Genomic DNA, 26,324 nt, shown 5'->3' on the forward strand with positions numbered 1-26,324 from the left:
ATGATGAATTATTATTATAAGGATTAATTATTATTATAATAATGATGAATTATTAATATACTAATGATTAATTATTATTATAATTATGATGAATCATTATTATACCAATGATGAATTATTGTTATAATTATGATGAATTATTATTATACCAATGATGAATTATTATTATAATAATGATGAATTATAATTAGACTCTGCAGCATCGCGTGGACATCGGGGGCGGTACCTCTGGATTGGCAGACCGGGGTTGTGGTTCCTCTCTTTAAAAAGGGGAACCAAAGGGTGTGTTCTAACTATCGTGGGATCACACTCCTCAGCCTTCCCAGTAAGGTCTATTCAGGTGTACTGGAGAGGAGGCTACGCCGGATAGTCGAACCTCGGATTCAGGAGGAACAGTGTGGTTTTCGTCCTGGTCGTGGAACGGTAGACCAACTCTATACTCTCGGCAGGGTCCTTGAGGGTGCATGGGAGTTTGCCCAACCAGTCTACATGTGCTTTGTGGACTTGGAGAAGGCATTCGACCGTGTCCCTCGGGAAGTCCTGTGGGGAGTGCTCAGAGAGTATGGGGTATCGGACTGTCTGATTGTGGCTGTCCGCTCCCTGTACGATCAGTGTCAGAGCTTGGTCCGCATTGCCGGCAGTAAGTCGGACACGTTTCCGGTGAGGGTTGGATTCCGGCAAGGCTGCCCTTTGTCACCGATTCTGTTCATAACTTTTATGGACAGAATTTCTAGGCGCAGTCAAGGCGTTGAGGGGATCTGGTTTGGTGGCTGCAGGATTAGGTCTCTGCTTTTTGCAGATGATGTGGTCCTGATGGCTTCATCTGGCCAGGATCTTCAGCTCTCACTGGACCGGTTCGCAGCCGAGTGTGAAGCGACTGGGATGAGAATCTAAAAGAAAGGGCATCTCTATCCTCCTTCAAAACCGCAATAAAAGTTCACCTCCAGGCAGCTACAACCCTAAACTAACACCCTCCCCGGATTGCTAACAATCAAATGTAAACAATCAAATGCAGATACTTTTTCTTATGCCTTCTGATCTCTCTCTCTCTCTCTCTCTCTCTATGTCCACTACTTGATGTCCATATCCTAACCCCCCTCCACACCCCTGATTGTAAATAATGTAAATAATTCAATGTGATTATCTTGTGTGATGACTGTATTATGATGATAGTATATATGATAGTATATATCTGTATCATGAATCAATTTAAGTGGACCCCGACTTAAACAAGTTGAAAAACTTATTCGGGTGTTACCATTTAGTGGTCAATTGTATGGAATATGTACTTCACTGTGCAACCTACTAATAAAAGTGTCAATTAATCAATCAATCAGCACCTCCAAGTCCGAGTCCATGGTTCTCGCCCGGAAAAGGGTGGAGTGCCATCTCCGGGTTGTGGAGGAGACCCTGCCCCAAGTGGAGGAGTTCAAGTACCTTGGAGTCTTGTTCACGAGTGAGGGAAGAGTGGATCGTGAGATCGACAGGCGGATTGGTGCGGTGTCTTCCGTAATGCGGACGCTGTATTGATCCGTTGTGGTGAAGAAGGAGCTGAGCCGGAAGGCAAAGCTCTCAATTTACCGGTCGATCTCCGTTCCCATCCTCACCTATGGTCATGAGCTTTGGGTTATGACCGAAAGGACAAGATCACGGGTACAAGCGGCCGAAATGAGTTTCCTCCGCCGAGTGGCGGGTCTCTCCCTTAGAGATAGGATGAGAAGCTCTGTCATCCGGGGGGAGCTCAAAGTAAAGCCGCTGCTCCTCCACATGGAGAGGAGCCAGATGAGGTGGTTCGGGCATCTGGTCAGGATGCCACCCGAACGCCTCCTTAGGGAGGTGTTTAGGGCACGTCCGACCGGTAGGAGGCCATGGGGAAGACCCAGGACACGTTGGGAAGACTATGTCTCCCGGCTGGCCTGGGAACGCCTCGGATCCCCCGGGAAGAGCTGGACGAAGTGGCTGGGGAGAGGAAAGTCTGGGCTTCCCTGCTTAGGCTGTTGCCCCCGCGACCCGACCTCGGATAAGTGGAAGAAGATGGATGGATGGATGGAATTATAATCATAAGGATGAATTATTATTATTATAATAATGATGAATTATTATTATTATAATTATGATGAATTATTATACTAATTATGAATTATTATTATACTAATGATTAATTATTATTATTGTAATAATGATGAATTATTATTATTATTACAATAATGATTAACTATTATTATAATGATACATTATTATTATTATAATAATAATGATACAATATTTTTATAATTAATATTATACTAATGATGAATTATCATTATTATAATTATGATTAATTATTAGTATACTAATGATGAATTACTATTATAATTATGATGAATTATTATTATACTAATGATTAATTATTATTATAAGGATGAAATATTGATCCCGAAGGGAATAAGCGGTATAAAATGGATGGATATAATAATGATAAATAATTATTATGATTATTATTATACTATTTATGAATTATTATTATTATAATTATGATGAATTATTATTATACTATGATTCATTATTATTATAATTATGATGAATTATTATTATTGTACACACCAATATTACACACTATTTTATAGGTTGTACAGACTCATAGTACACACTATTTTATATAAGGTACACAGTGTTTAGCGCAAGATGTTTAATAGTACACACTATTTTGTAGATTGTACACTCTAATAGTACACACTACTTTATAGATTGTACACAGTGTTTAGTGCGGGATATTAAATATTACACAGTACCTTATAGGTTGTACACAGTACTTTATAGATTGTACACGCTGTTTAGCAGGTGGTACTAGATGTCAGTACATTGGGGAGTCAGTGTGTGAGAGTGGGGCGCTGACAGAAGGTCTAGGGCATGGGTGTCAAACTCTGGCCCGCGGGCCAAATTTGGCATTCACCGCTAATTCTAATACTTGCCAACCCTCCCGGGAGTCTCCCAAACTTTAGCGCCCCTCCCGAAAATCGTCAGGTCTGCTTTTCATCCAGTCCAACAAGTGCTGGCCCAGTCACATAACATGTGCGGCTTCTGCACGCACACACAATTGAATGCAAGCATACTTGATCAACAGCGATACAGGTTACACTGAGGGTAGCCGGAAAAAAACTTTAACACTGTTAGAAATATACGCCACACTGTGAATCCACACCAAACAAAAATGACAAACACATTTCGGGAGAACATCCGCACAGTAACACAACATAAACACAACAGAACAAATACCCAGAACCCTTTGCAGCACTAACTCTCCCGGGACGCTACAAGGTGTGTATGTGGGGGGGAGGTTTGGTGGTAGCGGGGGTGTATTTTGTAGCGTCCCGGAAGAGTTAGTGCTGCAAAGGATTCTGGGTATTTGTTCTGTTGTGTTTATGTTGTGTTACTGTGCGGATGTTCTCCCGAAATGTGTTTGTCATTCTTGTTTGGTGTGGATTCACAGTGTGACGAATATTTGTAACATTGTTAAAGTTTTTTATACTGTTTTTTATACCCTCAGTGTAACCTGTATCGCTGTTGTTGAACTATGCGTTGCATTCACTTGTGTGTGTGCGTACCGAAGCCGCACATATCTTGTGACTGGGTCTGAACGATGTTAGAATGGATGAAAAGCGGACGTGACGACAGCTCGTAGAATACGTTAAAGGCAGTGCATTTAAGGCACGCCCCCAAGACTGTGGTCCGGGTGGGCTACGAGATATAAACACCTTCGTTCGATAATGAGGGTTGCCTCAGCTCAAAGCCTGAGCCCCGACATTAATGAACTAGCATCCAAGAAAAGATGGCAGGTATCTGGCTTGGGCACATCAGATTAGATCAGTGTGTTGCAAACTGAGCAGTTTAAAGTCCTGAATGGTTGTTTTATTCATTGTTATTTTATTTTCAAATGTATTAGCCTGTGGAAAAAGTTAATGTTGATATTTACCTCGGAAGGCTGCAAATACAAAAGAGGCATTACATTTTTATTTAAATTGTATTTGATATGCCATTGATATTTTTTCATTATTATTATTATTATTTGAAACTGGATTTTGCATGTCACTATAAAGTTATATAAGCCTTGCTTGTTCAATATTCAATGCAAAACTTGTTTGGGTCCCTATTACAAGGTTAATTTGTTCAACCTTGGCCCGCGGCTTTGTTCAGTTTTACATTTTGGCCCACTCTGTATTTGAGTTTGACACCCATGGTCTAGGGCAGTGGTCCCCAACCACCGGGCAGCGGCCCGGTACCGGGCCGCACAAGAAATTAAAAAAAAAAAAAAACTGTTTTTTTTTTTTTTTTTTAATGAAATCAACATAAAAAACACAATATATACATTATATATCAATATAGATCAATACAGTCTGCAGGGATACAGTTCGTAAGCACACATGATAGTATTTATTTATGTAAAAAAAAAAAAAAAAAAAAAAAAAATTTTTTTTTTTTTTTTTAAATACTCCACCCCCATCCCCACCCCCACCCCCACCCCCACCGGTCCGTGGGGCAACTTTTCAAACGTTGACCGGTCCGCAGCTACAAAAAGGGGGACCTAGGTTGGGGACCACTGGTCTAGGGGATGTCTAGTGGAGCTGCCACAATATCTCTCCCTCTACCAACTGCAACCAATTCATCCTGCCTTTAACTGCTCTGTATTAACTATACAAATTGTGGATGAGTCATGAGAAGTGTTGAAGGAATCATTTGGGTTAGTCCTTTTAGCGCAGTCCTGCTGCTCGTGTCTCTCCTCCTTCAAGGACTTGAGACTCATGAATTACTCAGTCTCTGGGCAACGTTAGATCTTTGATGCAGGAGAGCCTGGAGGAGCAAGGAGGACTCGAATCATTTTCCTTTTGAGCCGAATGAAGCGGCTGCCCCTCCCCCGCTCTACCTCTCCACTTGTCAGCTCGCAGTCGAGCCGCAGGGATGAGATCTTCTTAACGTGGTCTTCACGGCAGAGGCGCTCACACGTGGAATGTGGATTCATCGCCCGGTTCAACGGGGGGCGCCGAGCTCCACCCGGCCGGATCCAGCGCTCGCTCTCGTGACTCGCCCCCCTGCTGGGTCCGCATCACGCCGTCTTGTGCTTCTCGCCGCCAGCCAGCCTGTCTCATGTGACCCGCTCTCTTCCACGCTCGATCACCTTCTGACTGGATGGACTCACGCTTCAGCGCCTCTCGGTTACTCCGCCGACATACTTTCCCGGTCGCCGCAAAACAACACCCTTGCCATGTCTTTGTCTGCATCTAGCCGCCACTCGTGCAGCAGCATTTGGGAGCCGCTGCAGGGTCTTTAGAGCTTTGATCAGAGGACCTGCCTTTATAAGCCTGCACAACCTGCTGTCCGGCGCCGGAACGTAGCTACCTGTCCTGTACAGTAAGCCGTATATACAGCATGGCGCAGTTAGGAGAGTGGCCATGCCAGGGTTCCTGGTTCAATCCCCACCTTCTACCAACCTCGTCACGGCCGTTGTGTCCTTTAGCAAGACACTTTTTCGCCCTTGCTCCTGATGGTTCGGGGTTAGGTCCTCGCATGGCAGCTCCCGCCATCAGTGTGTGAATGTGTGTGTGAATGGGTGAATGTGGAAATGGTGTCAAAGCGCTTTGAGGACCTTGAAGGTAGACAAGCGCTATACAAGTATAATCCATTTACCATTTTGTTACGTGTGCGCTCCACCTGGAAGACAAGAGCCACTCAAAAACATCCTTTCTTCTGACCCGCCCCTCAGGTCTTCGGTGGGGTCAGCTCTGGGAGAGAACAACAAAAAGCAGGCTTTGCTACACATCTGAAAATAAAGCCTAGAGCTCAGTTAACTCCAGACGTTGGAGTTCTACGTTTTGATTGTCTGGTACCGCAAGCACTTTTCAAAAAGCACTAGCTCGATGCTAATTGACATTGGATTTGCCACGGATATTCGACTGATTAGCATTAGCAGTTTTACATGGCAATTTCAACACCTCCAAATTTGGTCATGAAAACGACACCTAAGGTGTACGTTAAAAATCAAAGTGCAATACTTAGAGAGTGAACACTTTGTAGGGCGCAACAAAATGGCAAAGACTGCTTCCTGACAAGGCAAGCACACTCTAAACCACCTTTTTGATCTCAGGGCCCAACTTTTCTACTTTTCTACAATTTTGAACACCTAATTAGTATTCTTACTCTTGATTTAATCATATTTAATAATTATATCTAAGCGACTTACAGTTTAACAACATAAAGCTTGTCGGATGATATTAAAGCATGTGTTCATCACAAAAAATATGATCAAGGCTTAGGTCAGGCTGATTACAAAAATAAATACTCATTAAAAAAAGAAGGGACTCATAAAACTGATGAAAAATAAATGTGCATACGATTACGCAGTGTTGAAGTAATTTCTAACAAAATTATTAATAATAATAGTAAGAATAATAATAACTAGAAAATTAACTGTACAAAATGAGCTATAGAGCTAGCCTAAAACATTAGCATGCTTACATTAAAATGTAACAATTAGCATGTGTGCTAACGATGGCATGCTCACAGTTAGCATGTCTCACATGTCAAGTAACACGGCTGTGAGGTGTATGGTTGCGGAAGTGTAGAAAAAAGTGAACAAAAACAGCCCAAAAAATTAGCATGCTAATATTAGCTTGCTAGCATGCTAACCTTTGCATGCTAACAGTTAACAAGTGTCCCGTACCAAGTTATTTGACTCTGGGCTTTGCTCCAAAAATATCATGCTTATGTTAGCATGCAAGCAAGCTGATGTTAGCATGCTATCAGTTAGCTTGTGTCGAAAGTAGACAAGTGTGTGAACAAAATGAGACGTTAAGCACCGAGCTACGTGAAAGTGTGGCTGAGCTACAAGAGGAGGTAATCCATTAAAAGGGTATGTACCCATTCTATTGGCCCATTGTTTTGATTTATTTGTGAATAGCGTCGCCATGGTGACACGAATTGTTGCCAACTTAAAGTACCGGTGTAGGCGCGAGTGAGACCTTTCCGACGGTATGACATATGTGGGGGCTCCTTGGCCGATCCGCCTCGTATTAATCGTAAGAGAAACGTGCGGAACTATAATAATAAAAGTTGAGAGTGTGTGCGTGAGAGAATGTGTGTGTGTTCGTGTATGTGTGTGTGTGTGTGGGTGTGTGTGTGTGTGTGTGTGTGTGTGTGTGTGTGTGTGTGTGTGTGTGTGTGTGTGTGTGTGTGTGTGTGTGTGTGTGTGTGTGTGTGTGTGAAACAGAGTCATGTGACAGGCAGAAGTGTGACTAACAATGTAAAACAAACAAGTGTAACAAGCAGTATAAAAGAAGAAACAAGTAGAGAGTGGAATTTGAGTCCATGCAACAAAGTCAAATAAATATTTCTTCTTTACTACAAACCCCGTTTCCATATGAGTTGGGAAATTGTGTTAGATGTAAATATAAACGGAATACAATGATTTGCAAATCCTTTTCAACCCATATTCAATTGAATGCACTACAAAGACAAGATATTTAATGTTCAAACTCATAAACTTTATTTTTTGCAAATAATAATTAACTTAGAATTTCATGGCTGCAACACGTGCCAAAGTAGTTGGGAAAGGGCATGTTCACCACTGTGTTACATGGCCTTTCCTTTTAACAACACTCAGTAAACGTTTGGGAACTGAGGAGACACATTTTTGAAGCTTCTCAGGTGGAATTCTTTCCCATTCTTGCTTGATGTACAGCTTAAGTTGTTCAACAGTCCGGGGGTCTCCGTTGTGGTATTTTAGGCTTCATAATGCGCCACACATTTCCAATGGGAGACAGGTCTGGACTACAGGCAGGCCAGTCTAGTACCCGCACTCTTACTATGAAGCCACGTTGATGTAACACGTGGCTTGGCATTGTCTTGCTGAAATAAGCAGGGGCGTCCATGGTAACGTTGCTTGGATGGCAACATATGTTGCTCCAAAACCTGCATGTACCTTTCAGCATTAATGGCGCCTTCACAGATGTGTAAGTTACCCATGTCTTGGGCACTAATACACCCCCATACCATCACAGATGCTGGCTTTTACACTTTGCGCCTATAACAATCCAGATGGTTATTTTCCTCTTTGGTCCGGAGGACACGACGTCCACAGTTTCCAAAAACAATTTGAAATGTGGACTCGTCAGACCACAGAACACTTTTCCACTTTGTATAAGTCCATCTTAGATGAGCACAGGCCCAGCGAAGCCGACAGCGTTTCTGGGTGTTGTTGATAAACGGTTTTCGCCTTGCATAGGAGAGTTTTAACTTGCACTTACAGATGTAGCGACCAACTGTAGTTACTGACAGTGGGTTTCTGAAGTGTTTCTGAGCCCATGTGGTCATATCCTTTACACACTGATGTCGCTTGTTGATGCAGTACAGCCTGAGGGATCGAAAGTCACGGGCTTAACTGCTTACATGCAGTGATTTCTCCAGATTCTCTGAACCCTTTGATGATATTGCAGACCGTAGATGGTGAAATCCCTAAATTCCTTGCAATAGCTGGTTGAGAAAGGTTGTTCTTAAACTGTTCAACAATTTGCTCATGCATTTGTTGACAAAGTGGTGACCCTCGCCCCATCCTTGTTTGTGAATGACTGAGCATTTCATGGAATCTACTTTTATACCCAATCATGGCACCCACCTGTTCCCAATTTGCCTGTTCACCTGTGGGATGTTCCAAATAAGTGTTTGATGAGCATTCCTCAACTTTATCAGTATTTATTGCCACCTTTCCCAACTTCTTTGTCACGTGTTGCTGGCATCAAATTCTAAAGTTAATGATTATTTGCAAAAAAAAAAAATGTTTATCAGTTTGAACATCAAATATGTTGTCTTTGTAGCATATTCAACTGAATATGGGTTGAAAATGATTTGCAAATCACTGTATTCATTTTGATAGTCGGCTAATATAGACACTTACATCATGTCTTACTTATATAAAGCTTTTAAAGTCATTTTGATAGTAGGCTAATATAGACACTTACATCATGTGTTGTCTTCATTATAACACTTATATAAAGCTTTTAAAGTCATTTTGATAGTAGGCTAATATAGACACTTACATCATGTGTTGCCTGAATTATAACACTTATATAAGACTTTTAAAGTCATTTTGATAGTAGGCTAATATAGACACTTACATCATGTGTTGCCTTCATTACAACACTTATATAAGACTTTTAAAGTCATTTTGGGCTAATATAGACACTTACATCATGTGTTGTCTTCATTATAACACCTATATAGGGCTTTTAAAGTCATTTTGATAGTAGGCTAATATAGACACTTACATCATGCGTTGCCATCATTATAACACTTATATAAAGCTTTTAAAGTCATTTTGATAGTAGGCTAATATAGACACTTACATCATGTGTTGCCTTCATTATAACACTTATATAAGACTTTTAAAGTCATTTTGATAGTAGGCTAATATAGACACTTACATCATGTGTTGCCTTCATTATAAGACTTATATAAGACTTTTAAAGTCATTTTGATAGTAGGCTAATATAGACACTTACATCATGTGTTGCCTTCATTATAACACTTATATAAGACTTTTAAAGTCATTTTGATAGTAGGCTAATATAGACACTTACATCATGCGTTGCCATCATTATAACACTTATATAAAGCTTTTAAAGTCATTTTGATAGTAGGCTAATATAGACACTTACATCATGTGTTGTCTTCATTATAAGACTTATATAAGACTTTTAAAGTCATTTTGATAGTAGGCTAATATAGACACTTACCTCATGTGTTGCCTTCATTATAACACTTATATAAAACTTTTAAAGTCATTTTGGGCTAATATAAACACTTACATCATGTGTTGCATTCGTTATAACACTTAAATAAGACTTTTAAAGTCATCTTGGGCTAATATAGACACTTACATCATGTGTTGCCTTCATTATAACACTTATATAAGACTTTTAAAGTCATTTTGGGCTAATATAGACAGTTACCGCATGTGTAGCCTTCATTATAACACTTAAATAAGACTTTTAAAGTCATTTTGGGCTAATATAGACACTTACATCATGTGTTGTCTTCATTATAACACCTATATAAGGCTTTTAAAGTCATTTTGATAGTAGGCTAATATAGACACTTACATCATGCGTTGCCATCATTATAACACTTATATAAAGCTTTTAAAGTCATTTTGATAGTAGGCTAATATAGACACTTACATCATGTGTTGCCTTCATTATAACACTTATATAAGACTTTTAAAGTCATTTTGATAGTAGGCTAATATAGACACTTACATCATGTGTTGTCTTCATTATAACACTTATATAAGACATTTAAAGTCATTTTGATAGTAGGCTAATATAGACACTTACATCATGTGTTGCCTTCATTATAACACTTATATAAGACTTTTAAAGTCATTTTGATAGTAGGCTAATATAGACACTTACATCATGTGTTGCCTTCATTATAACACTTATATAAGACTTTTAAAGTCATTTTGATAGTAGGCTAATATAGACACTTACATCATGTGTTGCCTTCATTATAAGACTTATATAAGACTTTTAAAGTCATTTTGATAGTAGGCTAATATAGACACTTACATCATGTGTTGCCTTCATTATAACACTTATATAAGACTTTTAAAGTCATTTTGATAGTAGGCTAATATAGACACTTACATCATGCGTTGCCATCATTATAACACTTATATAAAGCTTTTAAAGTCATTTTGATAGTAGGCTAATATAGACACTTACATCATGTGTTGTCTTCATTATAAGACTTATATAAGACTTTTAAAGTCATTTTGATAGTAGGCTAATATAGACACTTACCTCATGTGTTGCCTTCATTATAACACTTATATAAAACTTTTAAAGTCATTTTGGGCTAATATAAACACTTACATCATGTGTTGCATTCGTTATAACACTTAAATAAGACTTTTAAAGTCATCTTGGGCTAATATAGACACTTACATCATGTGTAGCCTTCATTATAACACTTAAATAAGACTTTTAAAGTCATTTTGGGCTAATATAGACACTTACATCATGTGTTGTCTTCATTATAACACCTATATAAGGCTTTTAAAGTCATTTTGATAGTAGGCTAATATAGACACTTACATCATGCGTTGCCATCATTATAACACTTATATAAAGCTTTTAAAGTCATTTTGATAGTAGGCTAATATAGACACTTACATCATGTGTTGCCTTCATTATAACACTTATATAAGACTTTTAAAGTCATTTTGATAGTAGGCTAATATAGACACTTACATCATGTGTTGTCTTCATTATAACACTTATATAAGACATTTAAAGTCATTTTGATAGTAGGCTAATATAGACACTTACATCATGTGTTGCCTTCATTATAACACTTATATAAGACTTTTAAAGTCATTTTGATAGTAGGCTAATATAGACACTTACCTCATGTGTTGCCTTCATTATAACACTTATATAAAACTTTTAAAGTCATTTTGGGCTAATATAAACACTTACATCATGTGTTGCGTTCGTTATAACACTTAAATAAGACTTTTAAAGTCATCTTGGGCTAATATAGACACTTACATCATGTGTTGCCTTCATTATAACACTTAAATAAGACTTTTAAAGTCATTTTGGGCTAATATAGACACTTACATCATATGTTGCCTTCATTATAACACTTAAATAAAACTTTTAAAGTCATTTTGGGCTAATATAAACACTTACATCATGTGTTGCGTTCGTTATAACACTTAAATACGACTTTTAAAGTCATCTTGGGCTAATATAGACACTTACATCATGTGTTGCCTTCATTATAACACTTATATAAGACTTTTAAAGTCATTTTGGGCTAATATAGACACTTACCGCATGTGTTGCCTTCATTATAACACTTAAATAAGACTTTTAAAGTCATTTTGGGCTAATATAGACACTTACATCATGTGTTGTCTTCATTATAACACTTAAATAAGACTTTTAAAGTCATTTTGGGCTAATATAGACACTTACCGCATGTGTTGCCTTCATTATAACACTTAAATAAGACTTTTAAAGTAATTTTGGGCTAATATAGACACTTACATCATGTGTTGCCTTCATTATAACACTTATATGAGACTTTTCCATTTTTGTGGCTCCAGACAGATGAGTTTGTTGTATGTAGAGTGCAGTCTATTCTAGTGAGTGCATTCTTCAAGCTTGTGACTCAGTTTCCACTGCTCTGCCACGTGCTGCCTGCTGACTACTGTACTTTATGGCGAGCTGGGACCGTGAGCGGTGGGAAGCGAGGGCGTGATGTCACCGCCGAGACGAGACGAAGTATTAAAAAATCATCAAAGAGAAGGAAAACAGATGCGCTGACTCACCGGGACTAAAAACAGCTGCTGAAAAGTGACGATGCCTTTAGCAAGTTAGCTCAGCAGCTTTTTGTTTTGGCTCATTTTTAATGAGCCGTGCACTCTGGACACCTGGGGACTTCTTTTACTACGTCCTGATATTAAAAACTACAAGTGTGTTTCCCTGCACAGCAGGCAATACTTACTGTTGTCATCACTGCACTACTTGGAATGCAGCTGCAAAATATTGCAAATCATGAAGATATTCAATTGTATATCATACATATATATATATATATATATATATATATATATATATATATATATATATATATATATATATATATATATATATATATATATATATATATATATATATATATATATATATATACATACAATATATATATTTATATATTGTAAAAATAATTTGGCCCAAAACCAGTAAAGTTGGCACATTGTGTAATTTGTAAATACATTTCCAAATCCTTTTCAACTTGTATTCAATTGAATAGACTGCAAAGACAACATATTTAATGTTCCAACTGAGAAACTTCTTTTTTTTTGTTGTTGCAAAAATCATTAACTTTGAATTTAATGGCAGCAACACATTGCAAAAAAGTTGTCACATGGCCTTTCCTTTTAACAACACTCAAGTAAATGTTCGGGGAACTGAGGAGACACATTTTTTGAAGCTTTTCAGGTGGAATTCTCTCCCATTCTTGCTGGATGTACAGGCCAGTCTAGTACCCACACTCTTTTACTATGAAGCCACGCGCCGTTGTTACACGTGGCTTGGCATTGTCTTGCTGAAATAAGCAGGGGCGTCCATGATAACGTTGCTTGGATGGCAACATATGTTGCTCCAAAACCTGTATGTACCTTTCAGCATTAATGGCGCCTTCACAGATGTGTAAGTTACCCATGTCTTGGGCACTAATACACCCCCATACCATCACACATGCTGGCTTTTACACTTTGCGCCTAGAACAATCCGGATGGTTCTTTTCCTCTTTGACATCCACAGTTTCCAAAAACAATTTGAAATGTGGACTTGTCAGACCACAGAACACTTTTCCACTTTCCATCAGTCCATCTTAGATGAGCGAAGCCGGCGGCGTTTCTGGGTGTTGTTGATAAATGGCTTTGGCTTTCCATAGGAGAGTTTTAAAGGCCTACTGAAATTAAATTTTCGTGTTTAAACGGGGATAGCAGATCCATTCTGTGTCATACTTAAACATTTCGCGATATTGCCATATTTTTGCTGAAAGGCTTTAGTAGAGAACATCGACGATAAAGTTCGCAACTTTTGGTCGCTGTACCAGAAGTAGCGTGACGTCACAGGTTGAAAGGCTCCTCACATTTCCCCATTGTTTACACCAGCAGCGAGAGCGATTCGGACCGAGAAAGCGACGATTACCCCATTAATTTGAGCGAGGATGAAAGATTTGTGGATGAGGAACGTGAGAGTGAAGGACTAGAGTGCAGTGCAGGACGTATCTTTTTTCGCTCTGACCGTAACTTAGGTACAAGCTGGCTCATTGGATTCCACACTTTCTCCTTTTTCTATTGTGGTTAACGGATTTGTATTTTAAACCACCTCGGATACTATATCCTCTTGAAAATGAGAGTCGAGAACGCGAAATGGACATTCACAGTGACTTGTATCTCCACGACAATACATCGGCGAAGCACTTTAGCTACGGAGCTAACGTGATAGCATCTGGCTCAAATGCAGATAGAAACAAAAGAAATAAACCCCTGACTGGAAGGATAGACAGAAGATCAACAATACTATTAAACCATGGACCTGTAACTACACGGTTAATGCTGTACCGCCGGACGAAGCCTAGCAATGCTGTTGCTAATGACGCCATTGAAGCTAACTTAGCTACGGGACCTTGACAGAGCTATGCTAAAAACATTAGCTATCCACCTACGCCAGCCCTCATCTGCTCATCAACACCCGTGCTCACCTGCGTTCCAGCGATCACGGCGCGACGAAGGACTTCACCCGATCATCGATGCGGTCGGCGGCTAGTGTCGGATAGCGCGTCTGCTATTCAAGTCAAAGTCCTCCTGGTTGTGTTGCTGCAGCCAGCCGCTAATACACCGATCCCACCTACAGCTTTCTTCTTTGCAGTCTCCATTGTTCATTAAACAAATTGCAAAAGATTCACCAACACAGATGTCCAGAATACTGTGGAATTTTGGGATGAAAACAGAGCTGTTTGTATTGGGATACAATGTGTCCCAATACTTCCGTTTCAACCATTGACGTCACGTGCAAACGTCATCATACATAGACGTTTTCAACCGGAAGTTTCCCGGTAAATTTAAAATTGCACTTTATAAGTTAACCCGGCCGTATTGGCATGTGTTGCAATGTTAAGATTTCATCATTGATATATAAACTATCAGACTGCGTGGTCGGTAGTAGTGGGTTTCAGTAGGCCTTTAAGTGTTGGACAATTTGCTCACGCATTTGTTGACAAAGTGGTGACCCTCGTCCCATCCTTGTTTGTGACTGACTGAGCATTTCATGGAAGCTGCTTTTATACCCAATCATGGCACCCACCTGTTCCCAATCTGCCTGTTCACCTGTGGGATGTTCCAAATCAGTGTTTGATGAGCATTCCTCAACTTTATCAGTATTTATTGTAGTGTCAACATTAAATATCTTGTCTTTGCAGTCTATTCAATTGAATATAAGTTGAAGAGGATTTGCAAATCATTGTATTCTGTTTTTATTTACCATTTACACAACGTGACAACTTCACTGCTTTTGGGGTTTGTATTTTCAGACTCAAAAATAAGGAATATTGCAAACATCCTCTTGATATTTTACATATGTGTGTACTTCAGTATGAGTGTACTTACATATGTGTGTACTTACAGTCTGAGTGTACTTACATATGTGTGTACTTACAGTCTGAGTGTACTTACATATGTGTGTACTTCAGTATGAGTGTACTTACATATGTGTGTACTTACAGTCTGAGTGTACTTACATATGTGTGTACTTACAGTCTGAGTGTACTTACATATGTGTGTACTTACAGTCTGAGTGTACTTACAAATGTGTGTACTTACAGTATGAGTGTACTTACAAATGTGTGTACTTACAGTATGAGTGTACTTACATATGTGTGTACTTACAGTCTGAGTGTACTTACATATGTGTGTACTTACAGTCTGAGTGTACTTACATATGTGTGTACTTCAGTATGAGTGTACTTACATATGTGTGTACTTACAGTCTGAGTGTACTTACATATGTGTGTACTTACAGTCTGAGTGTACTTACAAATGTGTGTACTTACAGTATGAGTGTACTTACATATGTGTGTACTTACAGTATGAGTGTACTTACATATGTGTGAACTTACAGTATGAGTGTACTTACATATGTGTGTACTTACAGTCTGAGTGTACTTACAAATGTGTGTACTTACAGTATGAGTGTACTTACATATGTGTGTACTTACATATGTGTGTACTTACAGTATGAGTGTACTTACATATGTGTGTACTTACAGTCTGAGTGTACTTACATATGTGTGTACTTACAGTCTGAGTGTACTTACATATGTGTGTACTTATAGTATAAGTGTACTTACATATGTGTGTACTTACAGTCTGAGTGTACTTACATATGTGTGTACTTACAGTATGAGTGTACTTACATATGTGTGTACTTACAGTCTGAGTGTACTTACAGTCTGAGTGTACTTACATATGTGTGTCTTCTGTCTTGCAGTCCTGCGCAGGAACCCCTTTGAGGTGGAAGAGTGCTGTGGGAAAGAAGTGCGCAGCACCCTGCAGGAGCTCTACTCCCCCTCACAGGTAGATCTTCTTGGCTTCTTTCTCCTCACCTTCCACGGCTTCTTTCTCCTCACCTTCCACGGCTTCTTTCTCCTCACCTTCCACGGCTTCTTTCTCCTCATCTTCCACGGCTTCTTTCTCCTCACCTTCCACGGCTTCTTTCTCCTCACCTTCCACGCCTTCTTTCTCCTCACCTTCCACGGCTCCCCTCTCCTTTCTACCCTCTGTCACATTTGGGACAAGGAGCGTGGCCCCAAGCTCTTCTCGGCTCTTCATTCATCTCTGTTTTGCACTCTGGAACAAGACAGAACAATGCAGACAACAAAAGTGGTCATGGAGGTCTCGAGGGTGACCAAGGTCTGGGAGTTGCTGCTTTTCTTACCAGCTGAACTCATGGAGCGCACTGCAGGGTTTCAAACCCGGACACAAATATTACATGGACTGTACTTTTTAGACATCAAGCTGCCCACGGTGGATATACTGTATGTATATCAATATTTGTGTGTGCGTGTGCGTGTGTGTGTGTGTGTGTGTGTGTGTGTGTGTGTGTGTGTGTGTGTGTGTGTGTGTGTGTGTGTGTGTGTGTGTGTGTGTGTGTGTGTGTGTGTGTGTGTGTGTGTGTGTGTGTGTGTGGTGTGTGTGTGTGTGTGTGAGCCATCCATCCATCCATCGTCTTCCGCTTATCCGAGGTCAGGTCGCGGGGGCAGCAGCCTAAGCAGAGAAGCCCAGACGTCATATGTCATATTACATATGAAATATGACACATGACATCTTACATATTGCATATGAAATATTACATATAACATATTAAATATGACATATGACATATTACATATGAAATATTACATATTATATATGACATATTATATATGAAATATTATATATAACATATGAAATATGACATATGAAATATGACATATTACATATGAAATATTACATATGACATATGTAATATTACATATAACATTACATATGTTATATGTAATATTACATATTACATATAACATGACAATGACATATTACATATTAAATATTACATATAACATATTACATATGACATATTACATATGACATATTACATATGAAATATGACATATTACATATGAAATATTACATATGACATATTACGTATGTAATATTACATATGACATATTACATTACATATTATATATGAAATATGACATATTACATATGAAATATGACATATGAAATATTAAGATTAAAGATTAAAGTACCAATGATTGTCACACACACACTAGATATTACATATTGCAAATGACATATGACATATTTACATATGACATATGACATGTAATATGACATATTACATATGAAATATGACATATGACATATTATATATGATATATGACATATTACATATGACTTATTACATATATTACATATGAAATATTACATACGAAATATTTAATATTACATATTACATTTTAAATATTACATATGACATATTACATGACAGGAAGTGCAACATCACATGACATGACAGGCAGTGCAACATCACATGACATGACAGGAAGTGCAACATCACATGACATGACAGGCAGTGCAACGTCACATGACATGACAGGAAGTGCAAATATGACTAAATATCAAGTAAGGTGCCGAGTGTCCGAATCCGTGAGTTTTAAGTGTAACTGTACAAAATGAGCTATAGAGCTAGCCTAAAACATTAGCATGCTTGCAATAAACTGTAACACTTAGCATGTGTGCTAACGGTGGCATGCCAACAGTTAGCATGTCTCACAAATCAAGTAACACGGCTGTGAGGTGTATGGCTGCGGACGTAGAGAAAAAAGTGGAAAAAACAACAACAAAAAATATTAGCTTGCTAGCATGCTAACGTTTGCATGCCATCAGTTACCAAGTGTCACGTACCAAGTTATATTGACTCTAGAGTAAACGGAAGCAAATTTAGCTAAAAAAAAATATCATGTAAGCAAGCTAACGTTAGCATACTATCAGTTAGCTTGTGTCGAAAGTAGACAAGTGTGTGAACAAAATGAGACGTTAAGCACCGAGCTACGTGAAAGTATGGCTGAGCTACAAGAGGAGGTCATCCATTAAAAGGGTATGTACGCATTCAATAGGCCCTTTTTTTTTTTTTGTGAATAATGTCACCATGGTAACACGAAATTAATAAAGTATTTCTGATCTGATCCGATCTGAAATGTTGCCAACTTAAAGTACCGCCGTAGGCGTGAGTGAGACATTTCCGATGGTATAACATATGTGGGGGCTCCTTGGCCGATCCGTCTAATATTAATCGTAAGAGAAACGTGCGGAACTATAATAATAAAAGTTGAAGTATGAGGAATAATAATATGGGCTGCTTGCATTGCCGTTACATTAAAATGTAACACCTAGCATGTGTGCTAATGATGGCATGCTAACAGTTAGCATGTGTCACATATCCAGTAACACGGCTGTAAGATGTATGGCTGCGGAAGTAGAGAAAAAAGTGGAAAAAAACAGCAAAAAAAAAGGTAGCATGCTAATATTAGCTTGCTAGCATGGTAAAGTTACATGCTATCAGTTAGCTTGTGTGGAAAAACAAAATGAGACGTTAAGCACCGAGCTACGTGAAAGTATGGCTGAGCTATGAGAGGAGGTAATCCATTAAAAGGGTATGTACCCATTCAATGGGCCCATTGTTTTTTTTTTTATTCGTGAATAGCGTCACCATGGTAACACGAAATGTTGCCAACGTAAAGTACCGCCGTAGGCGCGAGTGAGACCTTTCCGACGGTATAACATATGTGGGGGCTCCTTGGCCGATCCGTCTCGTATTAATTGTCAGAGAAACGTGCGGAACTATAATAATTAAAGCTGCAAGCAGCGATGGGCGGGACAGACTTTGAGGGCTCATAAAATCCAAACTGGAGCAGTAATTAAAACTCTTTCATCAACTTTTAATCAGAAGGGTTCAATCTCTCTCCTGTGCTAGTTTGAAGCCGACACGACAAACACGCTCAGAAAAAAGGTGACTGTTTTTACACAGCTTTTGTTTCGAAGGGGGAATTGCAAACTTCCTGTTGATTTTTGCTGGGGGTTGTCAGTGTATGAAATCTAGGTCTAAGTGAGACCTACATAGAGGTTTTTGTTTCATGTCTCTACGACATTCCTACTGGGAGTTACAGGTAGTTTTGTCTGTGTTTTCTTCCTAGGGGGCGCTAGAGCGCAATTTTGAGTTTTGGGGTTTGTTTTTTTTATTAGATCGCAATTTTCGCCAGTCCTGATGTGTGTGTCCAATTTGGAGAGTTTTGAAGCATGTTAAGGGGGTCAAATTACAGCTCAAAGAGGCGGCGGTATAATAATAAATAATAATAATTAAAGCTGCAAGCAGCGATGGACAGGATCGACTTTGACGGCACATAAAATCCAAACCGGAGCAGTAATTAAAACTCTTTCGTCAACTTTTAGCTGTTTGAAGCCGACACGACAAATGTGCTCAGAGGAGATAATGTTTGAAAAAGGTGACCGGTTTTTACAAATCTTTTGTTTTGAAGGGGGAATTGCAAACTTCCTGTTCATTTTTGCTGGGGGTTGTCAATTTATGAAATGTAGGTCTAAGTGAGACCTACATAGAGGTTTTTGTTTCATGTCTCTACGACATTCCTACTGGAAGTTACAGGTAGTTTTGTCTGTGTTTTCTTCCTAGGAGCAGTTTTGTCTGTGTTTTCTTCTTAGGGGGCGCTATAGCGAAATTTTGAGTTTTGGGTATGGGTTTTTTTATTAGATCGCAATTTTTGCCAGTCCTGATGTGTGTGTCCAGTTTGGTGAGTTTTGAAGCATGTTAAGGGGGTCAAATTATAGCTCAAAGAGGCAAAAGTGACTGTTTTTACAAAACTTTTGTTTTGAAGGGGGAATTGCAAACTTCCTGTTGATTTTTGCTGAAGGATGTCACTGTATGAAATCTAGGTCTAAGTGAGACCTACATAGAAGTTTTTGTTTCATGTCTCTCCGACATTCCTAGTGGGAGTTACAGGCAGTTTTGTCTGTGTTTTTTCCTAGGGGGCGCTAGAGCGCAATTTTAATAATAATAAAGAAAAAAGAATAATAAAACCTTACAATTTCAATAGGGTCCTCTGTCCCAAAGGGACATTGCGGTCCCTAATAATAAAACGCTAGAAATACAATAGGGTCCTCTGTCCCAAAGGGACTCGGTCCCTAATAAAGTTGGAAGTATGAGGAATAATAATATGGGCTGCTTACATTGCAGCAGGCCCATAATAAATATGTTCAAGCATGTGTTTACAAATGTTACCTTGGAGTCCGTTTGGGAGGAAATGGGGCCAAATAGTTTGGGGGTCCTCACACCCTCTCATCCCACACACCATTACATGCTGAGTCAGCGATGAGGACGTGGGCGGAGGAAATGATGTGCAAATGTATGCGCGGTGTATGCGCCACGGAGGATGACCGAAGGCCGACACTGACTCGAGGGAAAAAGGTCACACTCGCCTGAGCAAAATATTCCAATAGACTACTTGAATAATGTTGAATTATTAAAAATTGCTGGATGTCATGAAGTGAAAATATGCCATTATTTTGTCCATCCACTGATCGTTGACTCGTTTGCATATTCATGAGCTCATTAGCATAACCATCTCACAGCTGTCCGGGACAGAAATAGTCCTTCAATAATAACACATCTATGATGTCATGCTTTTTTATGACCTGAGGGGGAAAACTTCATCGTAAAAAGTCAGCATAATTACATTATTACATCTCCACTGTTGTTGTTGTACCACACTCAAGATGTTTGGCCTAAAGACTTGCTACACAAGCGTTACTTCATGCATCATTCATGTCATTCATTCATCATTCATTCATCATTCATGCAGTTTGAAGAAAGTTTGTCGGCTGCAAGCACTTTGAAATTCTTCTTTGCGTCGCTGCATTCATGTCTGCTGCACTTTGTGTGCCACTTGAGTGTTTGTTGTCAAAACAAACAAGCTTGTGCTCACACAAATAATAACAATATTGTTATTATTATTATATTATGTATATTCTATTATGCGCGCCGGTATATAAGCCGCAACCACCGAATTATAGGGGAAAACAGTGTTGTTCCACATATAAGCCCTGCCAGGGCCACGTCTGCCACACCCAAACATCACCTAAATACTTTTGATGAAACCATTTGGCTCTGAAAACATGGAAATAAATAGCGAAAAGCTTCTGTTTCTTCCTGCTGTTAACTATCTGTGAAGCTGCACACGCTGGAAACCACTGATGGACTTATTGACTGTGCAGCGTGAAGGTCATGGTGTGTACTTTATAAACACACCTTTTGTCAAGAAATTGTCTTTGTGATCAATAGAACAGCTGGATGGACGGTTGTATGGGTGGATGGATAGATGGGTGGATGGATGGCTGGATGGGTGGATGGATGATGGGTGGGTAGATTGATGGGTGGTTGGATGGTGGATGGATGGGTGGTTGGTTGGATGGGTGGGTGGATTGATGGGTGGTTGGTTGGATGGATTGATGGATAGATGGGTGGTTGGATGGATTGATGATGGATGGATGGATAAATGGATGGACGGATGGGTGGGTGAGTGGTTGGATGGATGATGGATGGATGGACGAACAGATGGGTTGGTTGGTTAAATGGATGGGTGGATGGATAGATGGGTGGATGGATGATGGGTGGGTGGATGGATGGGTGGTTGGTTGGATGGGTGGTTGGATGGATTAATGGCTTGATGGATAGATAGATGGGTGGTTGGATGGATTGATGATGGATGGATAAATGGATGGACTGATGGGTGGTTTGATGGATGGATGGATGGACGAACGGATGGGTTGGTTGGTTGGATGGATTCGTGGGTGGGTGGATGGATGATTGGTGGGTGGTTGGATGGTGGATTGATGGGTGGTTGGATGGGTGGATGGATTGATGGCTTGATGTATAGATGAATGGATAGATGTGTGGTTGGATAGATTGATGATGGACGAACGGCCGGATGGGTGGTTTGATGGATGATGGATGGACGAACGGATGGGTTGGTTGGATGGGTGGGTGGGTGGTGTGATGGATGATGGTTGGATGGATGGACGAACGGGTTGGTTGGATGGATGATGGGTGGATGGTTGGATAGATTGATAATGGATGAATAGATGGACGAACGGACTGATGGGTGGTTGGATGGATGATGGACGAACGGATGGGTTGGTTGGTTGGATGAATGGGTGGGTTGTGAGATGGATGATGGTTGGATGGATGGATGAACGAATTGGTTGGTTGGATGGATGATGGGTGGATGGTTGGATGGATGGACAGACAGATGGGTGGTTTGATGGATGATGGTTGGATGGACGAACGGATGTGTTGGTTGGTTGGATGGATGATGGGTTGATGGTTGGATGGATGGATGATAGATGGTTGGATGGATGGGTGCTTGGAAGGATGTTAGATGGATGGATGGATTGATTGATTGATCGATGGGTGCATGGATGGACGGATGGATGGATGGATGGATACTTTATTCATCCTTGGGATTTTCAGCACAATTGCGTTGTACAGGGAGACAGAACAGGAACGCTGACTGGGCTGCCAATTATGGCGCCCCTTGAAAGGTGGGGGGGAAAAGGTGAACGCTGGGGGCGGGGGGGTAAAAAAAAAAGTCGACCTCAGACTGGGCTCTTGAACAAAACTGGATAGCCATAAGCAAGCACACAAAAACATGTTACACAAAATCCAGTTTCATAACCAGCAAGTCTTAAGATTACAATATTGATGCCGATGTTCTTCTCTCCAGCCCGAGCAATCGGGAACGGCCGTCCTCCACCAGACCAGACGGGACCAAGTAGCGGACACGTGCCGGGCCTATAGCGCGTCGAGCCGTAAGCGCAGGGTCCTTACGGCGGGAGACCTCAGACATCTGGTGGTGGATGAAGACCATGAGCTCATCTACTGCTACGTGCCCAAAGTGGCCTGCACCAACTGGAAACGGGTCATGATGGTGCTCACTGGCCGGGGCAAGTACAGGTGGGTCCACATCACACTTTGTGGGTAGGACTGATCTACAGATAACAGACTTTACAGAATAAAATTCAGATCTTCCTTGAATATAAAAATACCTTAACTTGACCGCATGAAAATAAGCTGAATTTAAATTTTAAAAGTTTAAATTGAGTGTACAGCTTTACAGGAACCAGAACTGAAAGGTTCCTGCGGTCTTTGTCTTAGTTGCAGAGTAGTGGTCCAATCCAATCAGATATGTTGAGAGCTGCTAAAGGTTTCAGGCCCTTCAAATGTAGTACGTCTGAAGTCGGTGTCTCCAACTTGGCCAGGAACTTCAATTCATCCCCAGTTCTTGCAGTTTTAGGAATGACGAAAACACATTTTCCGGTTCGCAGCTGAGTGTGAAGCGACTGGGATGAGAATCAGCACCTCCAAGTCCGAGTCCATGGTTCTCGCCCGGAAAAGGGTGGAGTGCCATCTCCGGGTTGCGGAGGAGACCCTGCCCCAAGTGGAGGACTTCAAGTACCTCGGAGTCTTGTTCACGAGTGAGGGAAGAGTGGATCGTGAGATCGACAGGCGGATCGGTGCGGCGTCTTCAGTAATGCGGACGCTGTATCGATCCGTTGTGGTGAAGAAGGAGCTGAGCCGGAAGGCAAAGCTCTCAATTTACCGGTCGATCTACGTTCCCATCCTCACCTATGGTCATGAGCTTTGGGTTATGACCGAAAGGACAAGATCACGGGTACAAGCGGCCGAAATGAGTTTGCTCCGCCGGGTGGCGGGGCTCTCCCTTAGAGATAGGGTGAGAAGCTCTGCGATCCGGGAGGAGCTCAAAGTAAAGCCCCTGCTCCTCCATATCGAGAGGAGCCAGATGAGGTGGTTCGGGCATCTGGTCAGGATGCCACCCGAACGTCTCCCTAGGGAGGTGTTTAGGGCACGTCCGACCGGTAGGAGGCCACGGGGAAGACCCAGGACACGTTGGGTAGACTATGTCTCCCGGCTGGCCTGGGAACGCCTAGGGATCCCCCGGGAAGAGCTGGACGAAGTGGCTGGGGAGAGGGAAGTCTGGGCTTCCCTGCTTAGGCTGCTGCCACCCGCGACCCGACCTTGGATAAGCGGAAGAAGATGGATGGATGGATGGAAAACATATTTTCCGTACTTTTGCCTTACTTTGCTTCTTATCATCCACAGCGACCCAATGGAGATCCCGTCCAGTGAAGCCCATGTCCCGTCCAACCTCAAGACTCTGAACCAGTACAGCATCGCCGAAATCAACCACCGCCTGAAGAACTATCTGAAGTTCATGTTCGTCCGGGAGCCCTTCGAGAGGCTGGTGTCGGCGTACCGCAACAAGTTCACCCTCAAGTACAACACGTCCTTTCACAAGCGCTTCGGCACCCGCATCGTGCGGCGCTACCGCAAGAACGCCACGCAGGACGCCCTGCTCGGCGGCACCGACGTCACATTCAAGGAGTTTGCCGAGTACCTGACGGACCCGGTTACTCTGCGCGACGGCCCGCTCAACGAGCACTGGCAGACCGTCTACCAGCTGTGCCACCCGTGTCACATCCACTACGACCTGGTGGGCAAGTACGAGACGCTGGAGGAGGACGCCAACTACGTCCTGCGGCTGGCGGGCGTCGGCGACTCCTTGCGCTTCCCGAGCTACGCCAAGTCCACCCGCACCACCGACGCCATGACGGCGCAGTTTTTCAGCAACATCAGCACTCAGCAGCAGGTTGAACTCTACGAGCTTTACAAGCTGGACTTCCTCATGTTCAACTACTCCACTCCTGGCTACCTCCGGCTCGACTGATCCGAGGCCCCAGCTGGGACTCTTACAGGTTGGAGCCGCGGTCCGACTTTGGCGTCCAATCACATGCTGGAAGAATGTGCGCTGCTTAGTAGGGGAATGTTGAAGCCGGTCTTCAAGGGGTCTTCTCCCTGGTCTCTTCCGACTCATTAGGATGCTTGGCCTTGTGGATCAGTAGAGGAACATGCTAGAAACATCTCATCCAGCCGCCTGCGGCTCGGTGTCCCGGTGACGCCTTAACGTGGCGGCATCCCGCCATCCAGCGGGTGCGCGGCTTTCCAAGACACTGGAGCTCCTGGACTACGGACCACATCCAACGAGAACCTTCTTTGTGCTTTTTCTATTTGGTTGTCTTCTGAACTTGCTGCCAGACAGCAGGGATTATTTAAACTGCTCGGTGTTTACTTCAATCTTTGACTCTATCCTGGCGGGAAAATCCTGTAAAGTTTGTACAATTTGTCCTAATTATTCCCATCGACACGTACCCGAACAGGAAGTGCTCAAATGTCTGAATGTCTCGAATGGAATACTTCCCCGAGTACACTTGGGTCTAGTGTACTCGGTTCCTGGGTGCATCTCCGTCCTCCTCGTTTGGATCAACTCACATCGTTAGCTATGGCTTGCTACTCAGGCTTAGTCCCGCCCCCTTTTTGATACATAGCCAAGACGGTGGCCATTTGGGATTTTTCCTATTCAATAAAGAACTGTCCGGAGAACGCTAAAGGTCTTCTAAGTATTTATTTTGGGGATGCAAATAAAGATCCGAGTACCCAGGTCTTTCTGCCCTGAGAGAGGAGAATGGGACGGGCTCCAAGAATGTATCAAGGCCATAAACGAGTCGGTCACCTTGAAACGAGGTCCACTACACAAAGGTTTAGGTCCAATATTCCTGTCTCTACATTCTGACTTCTCTGGAATGTACACAACGAGAGTAATAGTCCTGAGTTTCCTGGAAATGTGGCCCCCAAAACCTTGTGCAGGGGTCAGGGTCAGTTTTTGCCTGGTCCCTCACTTAAGGCGTGTGTGTGCAGAATGACGTTCGGGCAATGTGAAGACCTGCTAAGTCCAAGAGATGATACAGTATTATCTGCTCGCAGATGCCCCCTGGTGGTTGTGCGAGCTACTCCTGGATAGTCTCGCCCCTTAATGCTTCAGCCACACGCAGGGTTCTCACAAGAATGAGGCGAAACACAAGCTTAGCTGGAGTTGAACAGCAGCGTCCAGATGTCAGAGAGTAAGTATACTCAGCCGCTGAGGGGGGGTGCACTAAGTGTCTCTCAGTGCACACTCACTACTTTGAGTGCAGCATCCAGGTGCTTGTGTGTGTGTCCAAGTGCACTTGAAGGTGAAGTGTAAGTACA

At 41.5% G+C, this 26,324-nt stretch overlaps 1 protein-coding gene across 2 annotated transcripts in view; it reads left to right on the forward strand.

Annotated features, from left to right (window-relative positions):
• chst11 (carbohydrate (chondroitin 4) sulfotransferase 11) overlaps positions 1-25,674 on the forward strand; it is a 132,379-nt gene extending 106,705 nt beyond the window's left edge. For both annotated transcript variants that reach the window (XM_062066242.1, XM_062066241.1), the window contains 3 exons: positions 16,098-16,183; positions 22,945-23,174; positions 24,342-25,674. In XM_062066242.1, coding sequence (XP_061922226.1) covers positions 16,098-16,183; positions 22,945-23,174; positions 24,342-24,966 — 941 coding nt within the window. In that variant the 3' untranslated portion in view covers positions 24,967-25,674. The remainder of the gene's footprint in view (positions 1-16,097; positions 16,184-22,944; positions 23,175-24,341) is intronic.
• The last annotated feature ends 650 nt before the right edge of the window (positions 25,675-26,324 follow it).

Source organism: Entelurus aequoreus, linkage group LG12 (assembly GCF_033978785.1).
Source record: "Entelurus aequoreus isolate RoL-2023_Sb linkage group LG12, RoL_Eaeq_v1.1, whole genome shotgun sequence".
NCBI lineage: Eukaryota > Metazoa > Chordata > Actinopteri > Syngnathiformes > Syngnathidae > Entelurus > Entelurus aequoreus.